This window comes from Hyperolius riggenbachi, chromosome 2, assembly GCF_040937935.1.
Source record: "Hyperolius riggenbachi isolate aHypRig1 chromosome 2, aHypRig1.pri, whole genome shotgun sequence".
In the NCBI taxonomy this organism is placed as follows: Eukaryota; Metazoa; Chordata; class Amphibia; order Anura; family Hyperoliidae; genus Hyperolius; species Hyperolius riggenbachi.
This window is the reverse complement of record NC_090647.1, coordinates 300,029,294-300,047,299: the sequence shown is the minus strand read 5'-3', so window position 1 is coordinate 300,047,299 and position 18,006 is coordinate 300,029,294. Positions and strand designations below refer to the sequence as shown.

The 18,006-nt window shown below is 45.1% G+C and overlaps 1 protein-coding gene across 1 annotated transcript in view; it reads left to right on the top strand.

Annotated features, from left to right (window-relative positions):
- Window positions 1–17,503, top strand: part of UTP11 (UTP11 small subunit processome component) — a 109,868-nt gene extending 92,365 nt beyond the window's left edge. The window contains exon 8 of the mRNA XM_068265430.1: window positions 17,186–17,503. Within this exon, the coding sequence (XP_068121531.1) occupies window positions 17,186–17,320 (135 nt within the window). The 3' untranslated portion in view covers window positions 17,321–17,503. The remainder of the gene's footprint in view (window positions 1–17,185) is intronic.
- The last annotated feature ends 503 nt before the right edge of the window (window positions 17,504–18,006 follow it).

Sequence of the window (18,006 nt, the reverse complement as noted above, 5' to 3'; positions counted from 1 at the left end):
GTGCCACACATGTGGTATTGCCGTACTCAGGAGAAGTAGTATAATGTGTTTTGGGGTGTATTTTTACACATACCCATGCTGGGTGGGAGAAATATCTCTGTAAATGACAATTTGTTAATTTTTTTTACACACAATTGTCCATTTACAGAGATCTTTCTCCCACTCAGCATGGGTATGTGTAAAAATACACCACAAAACACATTATACTACTTCTCCTGAGTACGGCGATACCACATGTGTGGCACTTTTTTGCACCCTAACTGCGCTAAAGGGCCCAAAGTCCAATGAGTACCTTTAGAATTTCACAGGTCATTTTGAGAAATTTCGTTTCAAGACTACTCCTCACGGTTTAGGGCCCCTAAAATGCCAGGGCAGTATAGGAACCCCACAAATGACCCCATTTTAGAAAGAAGACACCCCAAGGTATTCCGTTAGGAGTATAGTGAGTTCATAGAAGATTTTATTTTTTTGTCAAAAGTTAGCGGAAATTGATTTTAATTGTGTTTTTTCACAAAGTGTCATTTTCCGCTAACTTTTGACAAAAAATAAAATCTTCTATGAACTCACCATACTCCTAACGGAATACCTTGGGGTGTCTTCTTTCTAAAATGGGGTCATTTGTCGGGTTCCTATACTGCCCTGGCATTTTAGGGGCCCTAAACCGTGAGGAGTAGTCTTGAAACGAAATTTCTCAAAATGACCTGTGAAATTCTAAAGGTACTCATTGGACTTTGGGCCCTTTAGCGCAGTTAGGGTGCAAAAAAGTGCCACACATGTGGTATCGCCGTACTCGGGAGAAGTAGTACAATGTGTTTTGGGGTGTATTTTTACACATACCCATGCTGGGTGGGAGAAATACCTCTGTAAATGGACAATTGTGTGTAAAAAAATCAAAAGATTGTCATTTACAGAGGTATTTCTCCCACCTAGCATGGGTATGTGTAAAAATACACCCCAAAACACATTATACTACTTCTCCCGAGTACGGCGATACCACATGTGTGGCACTTTTTTGCACCCTAACTGCACTAAGGGGCCCAAAGTCCAATGAGTACCTTTAGGATTTCACAGGTCATTTTTGTTTCAAGACTACTCCTCACGGTTTAGGGCCCCTAAAATGCCAGGGCAGTATAGGAACCCCACTAATGACCCCATTTTAGAAACAAGACACCCCAAGGTATTCCGTTAGGAGTATGGTGAGTTCATAGAAGTTTTTATTTTTTTGTCACAAGTTAGCGGAAATTGATTTTAATAGTTTTTTTTCACAAAGTGTCATTTTCCGCTAACTTGTGACAAAAAATAAAATCTTCTATGAACTCACCATACTCCGTACGGAATACCTTTGGGTGTCTTCTTTCTAGAATGGGGTCATTTGTGGGGTTCCTATACTGCCCTGGCATTTTAGGGGCCCTAAACCGTGAGGAGTAGTCTTGAAACCAAATGTCGCAAAATGACCTGTGAAATCCTAAAGGTACTCATTGGACTTTGGGCCCCTTAGCGTACTTAGGGTGTAAAAAAGTGTCACACATGTGGTACCGCCGTACTCAGGAGAAGTAGTATAATGCGTTTTGGGGTGTATTTTTACACATACCCATGCTAAGTGGGAGAAATATCTCTGTAAATGACAATTGTTTGATTTTTTTACACACAATTGTCCATTTACATAGAAATTTCTCCCATCCAGCATGGGTATGTGTAAAAATACACCCCAAAACACATTATACTACTTTTCCTGAGTACAGCGGTACCACATGTGTGACAATTTTTTGCAGCCTAGGTGCGCTAAGGGGCCCAACGTCCTATTCACAGGTCATTTTGAAGCATTTGTTTTCTAGACTACTCCTCGCGGTTTAGGGCCTCTAAAATGCCAGGGCAGTATAGGAACCCCACAAGTGACCCCATTTTAGAAAGAAGACACCCCAAGGTATTCCGTTAGGTGTATGGCGAGTTCATAGAAGATTTTATTTTTTGTCACAAGTTAGTGAAAAATGACACTTTGTGAAAAAAAACCAATAAAAATTAATTTCCGCTAACTTTTGACAAAAAATAAAATCTTCTATGAACTCGTCATACACCTAACAGAATACCTTGGGGTGTCTTTTTTTCTAAAATGGGGTCACTTGTGGGGTTCCTATACCGCCCTGGCATTTTACAGGCCCAAAACCGTGAGTAGTCTGGAAACCAAATGTCTCAAAATGACTGTTCAGGGGTATAAGCATCTGCAAATTTTGATGACAGGTGGTCTATGAGGGGGCAAATTTTGTGGAACCGGTCATAAGCAGGGTGGCCTCTTAGATGACAGGATGTTTTGGGCCTGATCTGATGGATAGGAGTGCTAGGGGGTGACAGGAGGTGATTGATGGGTGTCTCAGGGGGTGGTTAGAGGGGAAAATAGATGCAATCAATGCACTGGGGAGGTGATCGGAAGGGGGTCTAAGGGGGATCTGAGGGATTGGCCGAGTGATCAGGAGCCCACACGGGGCAAATTGGGGCCTGATCTGATGGGTAGGTGTGCTAGGGGGTGACAGGAGGTGATTGATGGGTGTCTCAAGGTGTGATTAGAGGGGGGAATAGATGCAAGCAATGCACTGGCGAGGTGATCAGGGCTGGGGTCTGAGGGCATTCTGAGGGTGTGGGCGGGTGATTGAGTGCCCTAGGGGCAGATAGGGGTCTAATCTGATAGGTAGCAGTGACAGGGGGTGATTGATGGGTAATTAGTGGGTGTTTAGGGTAGAGAATAGATGGAAACACTGCGCTTGGGTGGTGATCTGATGTCGGATCTGCGGGCGATCTATTGGTGTGGGTGGGTGATCAGTTTGCCCGCAAGGGGCAGGTTAGGGGCTGATTGATGGGTGGCAGTGACAGCGGGTGATTGATGGGTGGAAGTGACAGGGGGTGATTGATGGGTGGCAGTGACAGGGGGTGATTGATGGGTGATTGATAGGTGATTGACAGGTAATCAGTGGGTTATTACAGGGGAGAACAGATGTAAATATTGCACTGGCGAATTGATAAGGGGGGGTCTGAGGGCAATCTGAGCGTGTAGGCGGGCGATTGGGTGCCCGCAAGGGGCAGATTAGGGTCTGATCTGATGGGTAACAGTGACAGGTGGTGATAGGGGGTGATTGATGGGTAATTAGTGGGTGTTTAGAGGAGAGAATAGATGTAAACGCTGCGCTTGGGTGGTGATCTGATGTCGGATCTGCGGGCGATCTATTGGTGTGGGTGGGTGATCAGATTGCCCGCAAGGGGCAGGTTAGGGGCTGATTGTTGGGTGGCAGTGACGGGGTGATTGATGGGTGATAGGTGATTGGCAGGTGATTGACAGGTGATCAGTGGGTTATTACAGGGAAGGACAGATGTAATTAATGCACTGGCGAATTGATAAGGGGGGGGGGTCTGAGGGCAATCTGAGCGTGTGGGCGGGTGATTGGGTGCCCGCAAGGGGCAGATTAGGGTCTGATCTGATAGGTAACAGTGACAGGTGGTGATAGGGGGTGATTGATGGGTGATTGATGGGTAATTAGTGGGTGTTTAGAGAAGATAACAGATGTAAACAATACATTTGGGAGGTAATCTGACGGCGGGTTTGCGGGCGATCTAATGGTGTGGGTGGGTGATCAGATTGCCCGCAAGGGGCAGGTTAGGGGCTGATTGATGGGTGGCAGTGACAGGGGGTGACAGGGGGTGATTGATGGGTGATAGGTGATTGGCAGGTGATTGACAGGTGATCAGTGGGTTATTACAGGGAAGAACAGATGTAATTAATGCACTGGTGAATTGATAAGGGGGGGTCAGAGGGCAATCTGAGCGTGTGGGCGGGTGATTGGGTGCCCGCAAGGGGCAGATTAGGGTCTGATCTGATAGGTAAAAGTGACAGGTGGTGATAGGGGGTGATTGATGGGTGATTGATGGGTAATTAGTGTGTGTTTAGAGGAGAGAATAGATGTAAACAATGGATTTGGGAGGTGATCTGATGTCGGATCTGCGGGCGATCTATTGGTGTGGGGGGGTGATCAGATTGCCCGCAAGGGGCAGGTTAGGGGCTGGCTGATGGGTGGCAGTGACAGGGGGTGATTGACGGGTGATTGATGGGTGATTGACAGGTGATTGACAGGTGATTGACAGGTGATTGACAGGTGATCAGGGGGATAGATGCATACAGTAAACAGGGGGGGTGGTCTGGGGGGGGGGGGTCTGGGGAGAATCTGAGGGGTGGGGGGTGATCAGGAGGGGGCAGGGAGCAGGGTGGGGGATAAAAAAAAAATAGCGTTGACAGATAGTGACAGGGAGTGATTGATGGGTGATTAGGGGGGTGATTGGGTGCAAACAGGGGTCTTAGGGGTGGGCAGGGGGGGGGTCTGATGGGTGCTGTGGGCGATCTGGGGCAGGGGGGGGGGGAAAATCAGTGTGCTTGGTGCAGACTAGGGTGGCTGCAGCCTGCCCTGGTGGTCCCTCGGACACTGGGACCACCAGGGCAGGAGGCAGCCTGTATAATACACTTTGTAAACATTACAAAGTGTATTATACACTTTGTATGCGGCGATCGCGGGGTTAACATCCCGCCGGCGCTTCCGTATGGCCGGCGGGATGTTGCGGCGGGTGAGCGGCGCCAGGCGGAGGCGGAGGATCGCGTCACTGATGACGCGATCGCTCCGCCCATGCCCCTACAAGGACCGCCGCCAATTGTCAATACGGCGGTCCTTGCGGGGTGCACTTCCCGGCCGCCAATTGTACATACGGCGGTCGGGAAGTGGTTAAAACATAGGACGCCGTCCAGCCACACGTCCGCCTGTGCGTTTGTCTCTTTGCATGCCTCATTTTTGGTGAAATACTGCAATTGAGGATTAGATTGCTCGGCTTGTCTGGAGAGGAGGCCGGCTGCAAAGATACCTGCTGCTGACCTCATTAAGCCATATTGCAGACCCTGTAGTTAAGGTCTGTGATAATCTGGTAAGCGTATTATTTTTATGGTGTTTTCGGTGGTGGACACAAGTGAATTCGCGCTGAAGTGTACTATTTATGTTAATTGAAGACGTTTTGCTGAGACGTTGGACTTTGGCTGCGATATATGTAGTGTTCCACATGTTAAGATTTGCTTGGCTGCGCTGATATTGTTTTTTTGATTATATTCCAAATATTTTACTTGCACATAGATGGGTGCTCTCCGCATGTCCAGGAGCTCTTGGTGGTCCTGCCCCACTCTCCAGATGGGCCTATTAACCTCCCTGGCGGTAAGCCCGTGCTGAGCACGGGCTATGCCGCCGGGAGGCACCGCTCAGGCCCCGCTGGGCCGATTTGCATAATTTTTTTTTTGCTGCACGCAGCTAGCACTTTGCTAGCTGCGTGCAGTGTCCGATCGCCACCGCTACCCGCCGATCCGCCGCTATCCGTCGCGCCGCAGCCGCCCTCCCCCCCAGACCCCGTGTGCTGCCTGGCCAATCAGTGCCAGGCAGTGCTGTGGGGTGGATCGGAGTCCCCCTTGACGTCATGACGTCGGTGACGTCATCCCGCCCTGTCGCCATGGCGACGGGGGAAGCCCCCCAGGAGATCCCGTTCTTTGAACGGGATCTCCTGATCTCCTGATCTCCGACTTTGTCTCGCTACATGAAAAAGAAATTTATTTTTTTTTTAAAAACCGCATTTGCTGCCCCCTGGTGGATTTTTAGCAAACCGCCAGGAGGGTTAAAAGAAAAATACTGTTAGTGCAAATAAAAAAAATCACTTGCAGGACTTAAGATCCTGAATACATTTTCAATAGAAACTCAATAGTAAGTGTAGCACTACAGACAGCTGCACAGGTTTTACCGCACATGCACAGTACTGTCACGCCGGCCACGGTGATGACAACTAGCGTCATCGTTCAGGAAGTGTCAGCCCGACACTCGGCCCCGGTGTCGCCGGTGGTGATCTCTGCGGAGGGACCAGGAGAGGAGCCAAGATGATGCCGGGGGACCTTCTGACCTACGGTGGGCTGGAGAAAGCACCAGGTAAGTTCTGATTTTGTTTTTAGGTAAAATAGTACCTTGTAGTGCTTTCTGCACTAGTTTGGGGTCCTTCAGGCCCACTACGTAAATTCCTGGCAGGTCTGGGTCTCTATTATATAACTTGTTACCCTGTAGAAACATTGTAGTACTGTGCATAGCTTTCGTAATAGCTAGCCTGCTCACCTCCTTGGCCCCACCTCCTCTTCCTGGTCCTTGTAAAGGGTGTATAGATCGCGTCACAGGATAGTGATATAGCGGCCCATGTGAAGGGTGTATAGATAGTGTCACAGGATAGTGATATAGCGGCCCATGTGAAGGGTGTATAGATAGCGTCACAGGATAGTGGTATAGCGGCCCGTGTGAAGGGTGTATAGATAGCATCACAGGATAGTGATATAGGGGCCCATGTGAAGGGTGTACGATAGCATCACAGGATAGTGATATAGCGGCCCATGTGAAGGGTGTATAGATAGCGTCACAGGATAGTGATATAGCGGCCCATGTGAAGGGTGTATGATAGCATCACAGGATAGTGATATAGCGGCCCATGTGAAGGGTGTATAGATAGCGTCACAGGATAGTGATATAGCGGCCCATGTGAAGGGTGTATGATAGCATCACAGGATAGTGATATAGCGGCCCATGTGAAGGGTGTATGATAACATCACAGGATAGTGATATAGCGGCCCATGTGAAGGGTGTATGATAGCGTCACAGGATAATGATATAGCGGCCCATGTGAAGGGTGTATGATAGCATCACAGGATAGTGATATAGCGGCCCATGTTAAGGTTGTATAGATAGCGTCACAGGATAGTGATATAGCGGCCCATGTGAAGGGTGTATAGATAGTGTCACAGGATAGTGATAAAGCGGCCCATGTGACGGGTGTATAGATAGCGTCACAGGATAGTGATATAGCGGCCCATATGAAGGGTGTATGATAACATCACAGGATAGTAATATAGCGGCCCATGTGAAGGGTGTATGATAGCGTCACAGGACGGGTATAGCGGCCCATGTGAAGGGTGTATAGATAGCGTCACAGGATAGTGATATAGCGGCCCATGTGAAGGGTGTATGATAGCGTCACAGGACGGGTATAGCGGCCCATGTGAAGGGTGTATAGATAGCGTCACAGGATAGTGATTTAGCGGCCCATGTGAAGGGTATATAGATAGTGTCACAGGATAGTGATATAGGGGCCCATGTGAAGGGTGTATAGATAGCGTCACAGGATAGTGATATAGCGGCCCATGTGAAGGGTGTATAAATAGCGTCACAGGATAGTGATACAGGGGCCCATGTGAAGGGTGTATAGATAGAGTCACATGATAGGGATATAGCGGCCTATGTGAAGGGTGTATAGATCGCGACACAGGATAGTGATATAGCGGCCCATGTGAAGGGTATATAGATAGTGTCACAGGATAGTGATATAGCGGCCCATGTGAAGGGTGTATAGATAGCGTCACAGGATAGTGATAAAGCGGCCCATGTGAAGGGTGTATAGATAGCGTCACAGGATAGGGATATAATGGCCCATGTGAAGGGTGTATAGATAGTGTCACAGGATAGTGATATAGGGGCCCATGTGAAGGGTGTATAGATAGCGTCACAGGATAGTGATAAAGCGGCCCATGTGAAGGGTGTATAGATAGTGTCACAGGATAGTGATATAGGGGCCCATGTGAAGGTTGTATGATAACATCACAGGATAGTGATATAGTGGCCCATGTGAAGGGTGTATAGATAGCATCACAGGATAGTGATATAGTGGCCCATGTGAAGGGTGTATGATAGCGTCACAGGATAGTGATATAGGGGCCCATGTGAAGGGTGTATAGATAGCGTCACAGGATAGTGATAAAGCGGCCCATGTGAAGGGTGTATAAATAGCGTCACAGGATAGTGAAATAGGGGCCCATGTGAAGGGTATATGATAGCGTCACAGGATAGTGATATAGTGGCCTATGTGAAGGGTGTATAGATAGCGTCACAGGATAGTGATACAGGGGCCCATGTGAAGGGTGTATAGATAGAGTCACATGATAGGGATATAGCGGCCTATGTGAAGGGTGTATAGATCGCGACACAGGATAGTGATATAGCGGCCCATGTGAAGGGTATATAGATAGTGTCACAGGATAGTGATATAGCGGCCCATGTGAAGGGTGTATAGATAGCGTCACAGGATAGTGATAAAGCGGCCCATGTGAAGGGTGTATAGATAGCGTCACAGGATAGGGATATAATGGCCCATGTGAAGGGTGTATAGATAGTGTCACAGGATAGTGATATAGGGGCCCATGTGAAGGGTGTATAGATAGCGTCACAGGATAGTGATAAAGCGGCCCATGTGAAGGGTGTATAGATAGTGTCACAGGATAGTGATATAGGGGCCCATGTGAAGGTTGTATGATAACATCACAGGATAGTGATATAGTGGCCCATGTGAAGGGTGTATAGATAGCATCACAGGATAGTGATATAGTGGCCCATGTGAAGGGTGTATGATAGCGTCACAGGATAGTGATATAGGGGCCCATGTGAAGGGTGTATAGATAGCGTCACAGGATAGTGATAAAGCGGCCCATGTGAAGGGTGTATAAATAGCGTCACAGGATAGTGAAATAGGGGCCCATGTGAAGGGTATATGATAGCGTCACAGGATAGTGATATAGTGGCCTATGTGAAGGGTGTATAGATAGCGTCACAGGATAGTGATATAGGGGCCCATGTGAAGGGTGTATAGATAGCGTCACAGGATAGTGATAAAGTGGCCCATGTGAAGGGTGTATAGATAGCGTCACAGGATAGTGATATAGGGGCCCATGTGAAGGGTGTATAGATAGCGTCACAGGATAGTGATAAAGTGGCCCATGTGAAGGGTGTATAGATAGCGTCACAGGATAGTGATAAAGCGGCCCATGTGAAGGGTGTATAGATAGCGTCACAGGATAGTGATATAGGGGCCCATGTGTAGGGTGTATAGATAGCGTCACAGGATAGTGATAAAGCGGCCCATGTGAAGGGTGTATAGATAGCGTCACAGGATAGTGATATAGCGGCCCATGTGAAGGGTGTATAGATAGTGTCACAGGATATGGATATAGCGGCCCATGTGAAGGGTGTATGATAGCGTCACCGGATGGGTATAGTGGCCCATGTGAAGGGTGTATAGATAGCGTCACAGGATAGTGATATAGCAGCCCATGTGAAGGGTGTATGGATAGTGTCACAGGATAGTGATATAGCGGCCCATGTGAAGGGTGTATGATAGCGTCATAGGATAGTGATAAAGCGGCCCATGTGAAGGGTGTATAGATAGCGTCACAGGATAGTGATATAGCAGCCCATGTGAAGGGTGTATAGATAGTGTCACAGGATAGTGATATAGCGGCCCATGTGAAGGGTGTATAGTGTCACAGGATAATGATATAGTGGCCCATGTGAAGGGTGTATAGATAGCGTCACAGGATAGTGATATAGCGGACCATGTGAAGGGTGTATAGATAGCGTTTTGATGATGGTTTTTAAATTTTTATTTGGTGTGCATTGGAAGAGGGGTAGTGTTATATGGCGAGTATATCCCAAACTCTATATTTTAACTGGGAAAGTTGGGGGTCATCTTATACGCCCAGCTGTCTTATGCGCCAGAATATACTGTAGTTTTAATAAAACGTTCTACTGAGGATAAAAGACACATGTTTTATTTGCCCATTTGTCCCGGTTATTGCAACTTTTAAATTATATCCCTAGTACAATGTATGGTGACAATATTTTATTTGGAAATAAAGGTGCATTTTTTCAGTTTTAAATCCATCACTATTTACAATCCCATGATTTAAAAGTACTTTACGACATATTTTGTGACATACATATTTAAAAAAATTTCAGTCTCTAATGTATGTAGGTATAATTTTACTATTTGACAATAAGATGTCCTTGCGCATTATTTTCTATTATTGTACTATGAGTACGCAAATAGGAAGAAATGCGTTACTTCGGAAGTGACGCAGGCATCTCATTGATGCCGGCGATCACGGGGATCTGAGGGGGGATGAATGAATGGGAACAATCATTAATCTAATGATCAGCAGCGGGAGTGGCGGCAACGAGCGAGTGTTTTTGTGTGCATTTTCCGTACAGGAAAACTGAGAACCAATGTTAATAAATGTGCTAGGGCCGTGTTTCTCAACATTTTAAGCATTACAGGAATGAGTCCTTAACTAGGATGTTTGGGGCATATTACAGGAGGCTATATAAAATAGAAGAAGACCCCGGGGGGAGTAGGGGGAGAATGGAGGACTATGTGGCAGCCTCGGGCATGGGAAGATTGGACCCAAGTGTGAGCAATAAATTAGAGGAAATGATCACAGGAGAGGAGTTAATAGGGGCGTTGGGGCAAATGTCAGGGGGAAAGGCGCCAGGACCTGATGGATTCTCACTAGAATATTTCAAAACATTTAAGGATATACTAGAACCCTTCTGGTTGCGAGCACTGAATTCAATAAGTGTAAAAGATAGCAAGAAAGGACAATTTGGACAGGAATCCCTAATGTCGCACATAACAGTCCTCCTGAAAGAGGGGAAAGACCCTACATCATGTTCAGGATATAGACCCATATCATTATTGAACATAGATTTAAAAGTGTTCGCAAAAATTATGGCAAATAGATTGTCACCTAGTATGAGAGATTTGATCCATTATGATCAGGTGGGGTTTGTACAGGGGAGGGAAGCAAGAGATAATGTGCTGAGATCCATAAATATAATTCAGTGGATGGAATCCTCATCTGGCCCTGCTTTATTACTATCTACAGATGCTGAGAAAGCGTTCGACAGGGTCAGATGGGGATTCATTGAAGTGGTACTGAGACAGATCGGGTTAGGGGAGAATATGCGGTCATGGATATTGGCAATGTATAAGAGCCCCGTGGCGAGGATTAAGGTCAACGGGATGTTATCCCAGCCGGTTGAGATCGCAAACGGGACCCGCCAGGGATGCCCGTTATCCCCCCTGATATTTGCCCTTACGCTGGAACCCTTCCTGAGAACGATACGAGAAAACATAGATATTTCGGGTATCAAAATAGGATCAACAGAGCAGAAGGTGGCCGCATATGCGGATGACCTTTTGTTCTATCTTTCAAAACCAAGATTAGCATTACCCAACCTCTTTAAGGCCTTTGAGGAATATGGGAGACTATCAAATCTAAAAATAAACTGGGAGAAATGTGAAGCACTGGCGATAGGAATAGAAAAAGAGGAAATGTGGAGTCTGGGAAAAAATTTCCCCTTTAAGTGGCAACAGGAATCATTAAAATATTTGGGTATTAAGTTGGCAACAAATATATCAGAAATGGTAAAGTTAAATTATATGCCACTCCTGAGTGCTTTTAAGAGGGATTTGGAAAAATGGGGTAAATTGAAACTTTCTTGGTTTGGTCGGATCAATGTATTAAAGATGAATATCATGCCGAGGCTGCTATATGTCTTCCAGGCTCTCCCTCTCCCTCTCCCAAAGGGATTTTTGAATGGGGTCCGTAGAGCTTTCCTGGGCTTTATTTGGCAATCAAGGAAGGCAAGGATAAAATTTGCGCTGCTGACCCAAACAAAGGACAGGGGGGGCCTAGCAGTGCCGGACACGCACAGGTATTATAAAGCAGCTGTTCTCACGAGAATAGTGGATTGGTGTAGAAACGGAGAACAAAAACAATGGGTTTTACTTGAGAGAGAGTTATTTGGGGGGGTTTTGGAAGCTGCGCCATGGTTGCCGTACATCCCAAAGTGTCGTTCTGCGGCGGGAACCTTAATTGAACATACATTAAAAATATTAGATAGAACCCGCAAATTAAGGGATATCTCACCCAGACCCACTCCACTGATGCCTATATTGGGAAACCAAAAATTTCAGTGGGCATGCGTAGAGGAAAATTACAGCCAGTGGAGGAAGGGTGGGGAATTGAGGATTCAAACGTTAATAACACAACAAATATGGAGGAACGAAGGGGAGGTAGCTTCACACCTGGGCATTGAGAGGGTAGATGCTTGGAGTCTGAATCAATTTAGACACTTCGTACGGACTCTGGGGAATAAAGGAGAGCTCTCTAGAGATTTAACACAATTCGAAAGAATGTGTGTGGGAAAGGGGCAAACAAAGGGGACGTTGGCAGGAGTTTACAAATGTTTAGGGGAAGATTTGGACCACTCTCAGAGATATAGGAAAATATGGGAGAGGGACATGGGCAGAGAGCTGACTCAACCCCAATGGAGTAGGATTATTAAAATGTGTCATACGGCATCAATATCCACCAGGATCCAAGAATCCGGATATAAAATAGCTATAAGGTGGTACCAAACACCGGATAAGCTAAATAAGATCTGGGGAACAGACCCAACCTGTTGGAGATGTGGACAGGAAAGGGGAGATTTGTTACACATCATGTGAAGTTGTGGAGGCTTGACTCTTTTCTGGGACGCAATAAAACAGATATTGTTGAAAGTGGCAGATATACCTATTTCTGAGGACCCTGGAATTTACTTATTACATCTTAATACAAAAAGGCTGAAAAACTATAGAGGTTCCGTGGGAATGCATGTAATAAATGCAGCTAGGATGGTGATCTGCAGGAAATGGAAAACGCAGGTGGCCCCCTCACTAGAAGAATTGATAGAAGAAATAAATTACACTCAAAAAATGGAAGAATTAACTAGCATAATATATGGAAGAGAGGAGGGAAATTGGGATAGATGGGAGGTTTTCAAAAACTCAGAGGAATATGGTGAAGTAAGAGAGAGGTTTGGAGGAGGGGCAACTGGATGAAGGGCATATGGACGGGGAAGAGTAGAAAGGGAGGAGTATTGAATAGAAAAGACATAGAGAGAGCCATAGGAGGTGGTCATGGGGAACAGGGATGGATGGACAACATATTGTCACAGGGTGGATGCTCTTTGGCATCGGGTACGTCTCTTTTATATCTTCCTTTGTGTCTATCCTCTTCTCTCCCTTTGTGAGCGGTGCCTCCCCCCCCCCCCCCCCCCCCCCTCCTGGTAGTGGGAGGTAAGGAAGGAGAATGGTAGGATAGGAGAGTGGGACTTTAGTCCCCCTCCTAGCGAGACAAAAAGGGGGACAGTGGAGGAGGGTCAGGCTCGGAGGAGATCCGAGAGGGGGGACTGGAGGGGGAGGAGGGAGGGAGGGACAGAGGTTTATGTAGGGGGATTGTTGGGGGGATATAGCAACATTGGACTAGGACTTTTTGGGGTGGGTTTCTGTTATTTATGTATCTATATGTGTCGGATATTTTATTGGTGAATAATTTTGATAAATAAAGAATATATAAAAAAAAAAAAAAAAAATGTGCTAGGGCCGTGTTTCTCAACATTTTATTGGTATGTACCCCTTTTAAAACCCTGTACTCACCAAGTACCCCCTACCATAGTAAACATTATCACAAGTACCCCTTGACAAATATATATTTAATCATCATAGTACATGATAATTGGTTCTAAACTATTTCCAAGCATGTACTATTGCTTTACTAATTTGGTGTTGTTTAAATAAGATTTATCATTTTCTAAAACTCTACATTTGTTATTGTTGGTTAAAGTGGACCCAAATTAAAAATACAAGATTTCAGAAATAAAATCTATTTTCTAAATTATAATAATAAATAGCAGCCTTTTTTCAGCTGCATGATCACAAATATAAAATATTTTACATTTATTGGAGGAACCCGTCCCTTCCTTTCAAATTGCCGGTATTTTTCCGGCAAACTGGAGGAGTAGATGGTGTCCGGCAATGGAGGAATTGCTAATGGCTGCCCCCAGTATAACCCTAGCTATGAAAAGAGAAGGGGGAAAAGCATGCACTGAAATGATCATAGGTTTGAAGGAGTGTTTATTTATCTTTGTATGTGTCAGAGTAGTGCAACCTTAATATTTTTAATTAAAAAAATGTTTGGTTTGGGTCCGCTTTAAGTATATCAAGCCTGAGTACCTCCTGGAACCATCAGAAGTACCTTGTGGGGTACGCGTACCGCACATTAAGAACCTAGGTGCTAGGGCATACTTGAATGCAGTGGCATAGCTAAAGAGCTATGGGCCCTGGTGCAAGTTTTACATGGGGCCTCCCAAGCACTAGATACATAGCAATTAATACGGCATACCAAGACCTGCCAAGGATTTCCACAGTGTCAATGGTGCAAGAAGCGGATGGGGAACAGTTTGTTAATGATTACTATTATGTAAAGCATCTATAGAAGTGATTATTACCAGCACAGGACCAATAAAGAGCTAAAATTGTGGTTGAGGGTGGGCTCCTAAGGGCCCCTCTGGCCCAAGGGCCCTGATATGGTTGCAACCTCTGCTGTATCTTACCATACAGCATTTACATCCTAAGATTAATGAAATCAAATTGGAAATCGATAAATTAAAGGAGGAGCTGGTGGCTAAGGATATTGCTGAATTTGCGCAGTTTAAAGTGAATTTAGATGAATTGATTAAAGAATCTAAGGAACTTACACTTAAAACCAAGGTCCAGAAGTTCCAGCGTGATGCGCAGGATTATGCAGCTAACCAAGTGTATACCTGGAGCCTCATCAGGAGAGCGCAACGCCAAGTGAACAGAGGTTTCAGGAGACCGGCGTTGGGAGCCCGGAGACCTGTCACTGACACTGATTCTGAGCAGGAGCAGCTAGAGGGCGCCAATCGTTTTTTCCAGGCAGGCGCCTCTGCAGACACAGGAGGAGGAGGCGTGCAAGGAGACGCGCGCACGCCACAGGCACGCGCGCAGCATGGTGGAGCAATGCCCCAGCAGAGATCGGGGATGGGAGACGTGAGAAGGAAGGATACGCGCCAGCGTCCCCCAGCACAACAGCCACCTGCAGCACGGATCACGCGGAGCCAGCGCAGATAACACATGAGGTCGTGAGTATTACAGGAGAGAGCATGGCCCGGCGTGTTGTTACTTATCCATATCAGGTTGATGTCACAAATATATTCCCTCCAGCTGCAACTATGCCGCTCACTTTGACTGGTGCAACTGCTTCCACTTCACTTGAAATTGACACGTCCATTAAAATGGAAACGGGAAGAGATTTAGTGATTAATATAACAGATAGAGACTTTGATAGGGATGAACTGTCTATCCTAAACCGTGGACTGAGTTTTGTTCCTTGTTTCCACCAAGATATTTTTGATCTAAAAGTTGATATGTACAAATTTACACGTAAGCTTAAGTGGAAGCTGTGGCATCACTTAAAGGAACCCATCAATAGTTTAAATTTATGTACACCCAACATAGACTCTGATATTCCTCCACGTTTAAAGGAACGGTGTAAAACTGACCCCCCCATTGAAAATGCCACCTTAGATGTATTCGAGACCACTGTGATGCATACGCTTACCACTAATTGGGACCGGTGTAAATATCGGTCGAAATACAACATATCGCTGAAGGAAAGAGAAGCGTTAAAGAGATTACAGACAGATGACTCTATAATTTTCAAAAAAGCGGATAAGGGGGGGTCACTTGTTATACAGAATACGGATATGTATATGGATGAATTGATGAGACAATTGGAGGATGTTAATACATACAAACGTCTGCCAGGTGATCCCTCTATGACTGTAAAGGGGGAAATTGACATTTTTTTAATGGAAGCTTTTGAGGAAGGATGCATATCCAATGAGCTCAAATCTGTGTTGTGCAGGGATCAGTTTAAAGTGCCAGTAATGTATATTTTACCAAAAGTACACAAAAGTGTTTCCCACCCACCGGGTCGCCCAATAGTCTCGGCACCGAACTCTTTGCTAGAACCACTGGGGATCTATATAGACAGTCTCCTTCAGCCCATTGTCAGTGAGAATCCGTTATGCTTGAAAGACACCACTCATTTCTTGAATCGCTTGGACGATTTGAGAACTGAAAAGATCAAATATCTAGTGAGCTTAGACGTGGTTAGTCTATATACTAGTATACCACACATGGAGGCATTGGAGTCAGTCACTAGAGCGCTGGAATTAAATACTCGGCCTGACCTGAATGTCCCTTTTGTGAAGGGATTACTTAATCTGTGTTTAAAATCGAATTATTTTCGGGTGAAACAGGATTTTTTCCTACAGATTAGGGGAGTACCAATGGGGGCCCCTTATGCACCAACACTGGCTAACATTTTTATGGCGGAGTTTGAGTCCAAATACATCTTGGACAATGCGAAGTTTAAAGATTATGGCACAGGGTATTGTCGTTTTATCGATGACCTATTTTTTTGCTGGGAAGGATCAGACACCACATTGAAGGAATTTTTTGATGAACTTAATCAATGTCATGCAAGCATTAAATTTTCCCTTGAATTTCATGCACAAATACTACATTTTCTAGATGTAAACATTCGGTTTGATGGACTGGTTTTTTCAACTGATGTATATAGGAAGATGACTGATAGGAATAATGCGTTACTTGCGACCAGCTGCCATCCTCCATCTATGATACGTGGACTTCCAAAGAGCCAATTTATACGTGCAAGGAGAATAACATCAAGTGATGCAGCGTATTACATACAAGCTAATACGCTGATAGAAAATTATAGTGCGAGAGGTTATGAGCGGGAGGCCCTGTTAAAGACTGCACAAGATGTTGGTTTGTTGGATAGGAGAGAGATTAGGAAAAAAGTGATGAGAAATCAACATACTAGGGATACTCAATTCATTTCCACGTTCGATAACCATGCACAATTAGTCAGGAGGAGTATCCTGGATAATTGGACATTGATAAAAGCTGACCCTGTGTTATCAAAAATCTTCCCCACACCACCATCTTTTGTGTATCGGAGAGGAAAAAACATTCGTGACATGTTAGTACGGGCAGATGTTAAGAAAAACACCATACAGAAAAGAACTTTTCTATCTAAAAAAATGGGAACGTTCCCATGTATGAACTGTCAAAATTGCTCTAGTATCATCAAGGGTGACCACATTAGACATCCTATGAGGGGTACCAAGATAGACATAAAAGGGAATTTTTCTTGTGTGACTGAAAATGTGATATACTTCCTGAAATGCCCCTGTGGGGTTGGGTATGTAGGACAGACTTCCAGAGCGGTTCGTGTAAGAATTAATGAACACCGTAGTAATATTAGAGTGTACAAGAAATATGTTAATAATCCTGATAAAAAAAATTGACTCCCCTATAGGGAAACATTACTACGAGTGTGGACATAATGTCAGTGATTTACGCTGGTGTGTCCTGGAAAAAGTCTACACGAAAGAAGGTGAAAATGGTGAGACTACGCTACTCAGACGAGAAAGCAGGTGGATGGATAAGTTAAGTACGCTTACACCAAATGGACTTAATGAGGATTTTAGCCTCAGATGCTTTCTGTGAACTGTCTCTTTAATTGCTAACATGTCTCTTTGAACTTACTAAGTGTGTGCCCGCCCTTGATGGGTGTGTTTTAATGTTTATATAGGTGAATGATTTCTGTGTTTGGTAACACTTGATAAAGGCCGTTGGGCCGAAACGTCGTGCTGTTTGCTACTATGGTGCTAATAAAGCCAAAGCTATAATTGCAAAAATCCAGGTTGAGACCCAGTTACCTCTTTTTTTCTGTGTGCAACCTCTGCACGCCCTATTGCTACGCCACTGCTATTTCTTTTTGTTTCTACCCCTACTGTAACTATCTATTTTGTAGAATAATAATTAGTTGACTTTCTTTCACTGAATGACAGACACACAGCACATATTTAATATTTTTGAAACCTCCATTGTTACAATTTTTACAAAGAAGCACACAGATTACAGTGTAGAAATACTGCTGCTTAGACTTTTTTTCTTGAGTTCCAGAGTAACTGCATAGACCTTTGGTACTATATCAGATAGGCATAAAATAACAGCAGTACCATTACCCTAACAAGCTGCAAGCACTGAGGATGGAGAAGCAGATGGTGAGAAAGGTGTGGACAAGAGGTGAAAGTGTCTGTGCAAATCTGAACTTCCTCTGGTCTGTGCTAAACT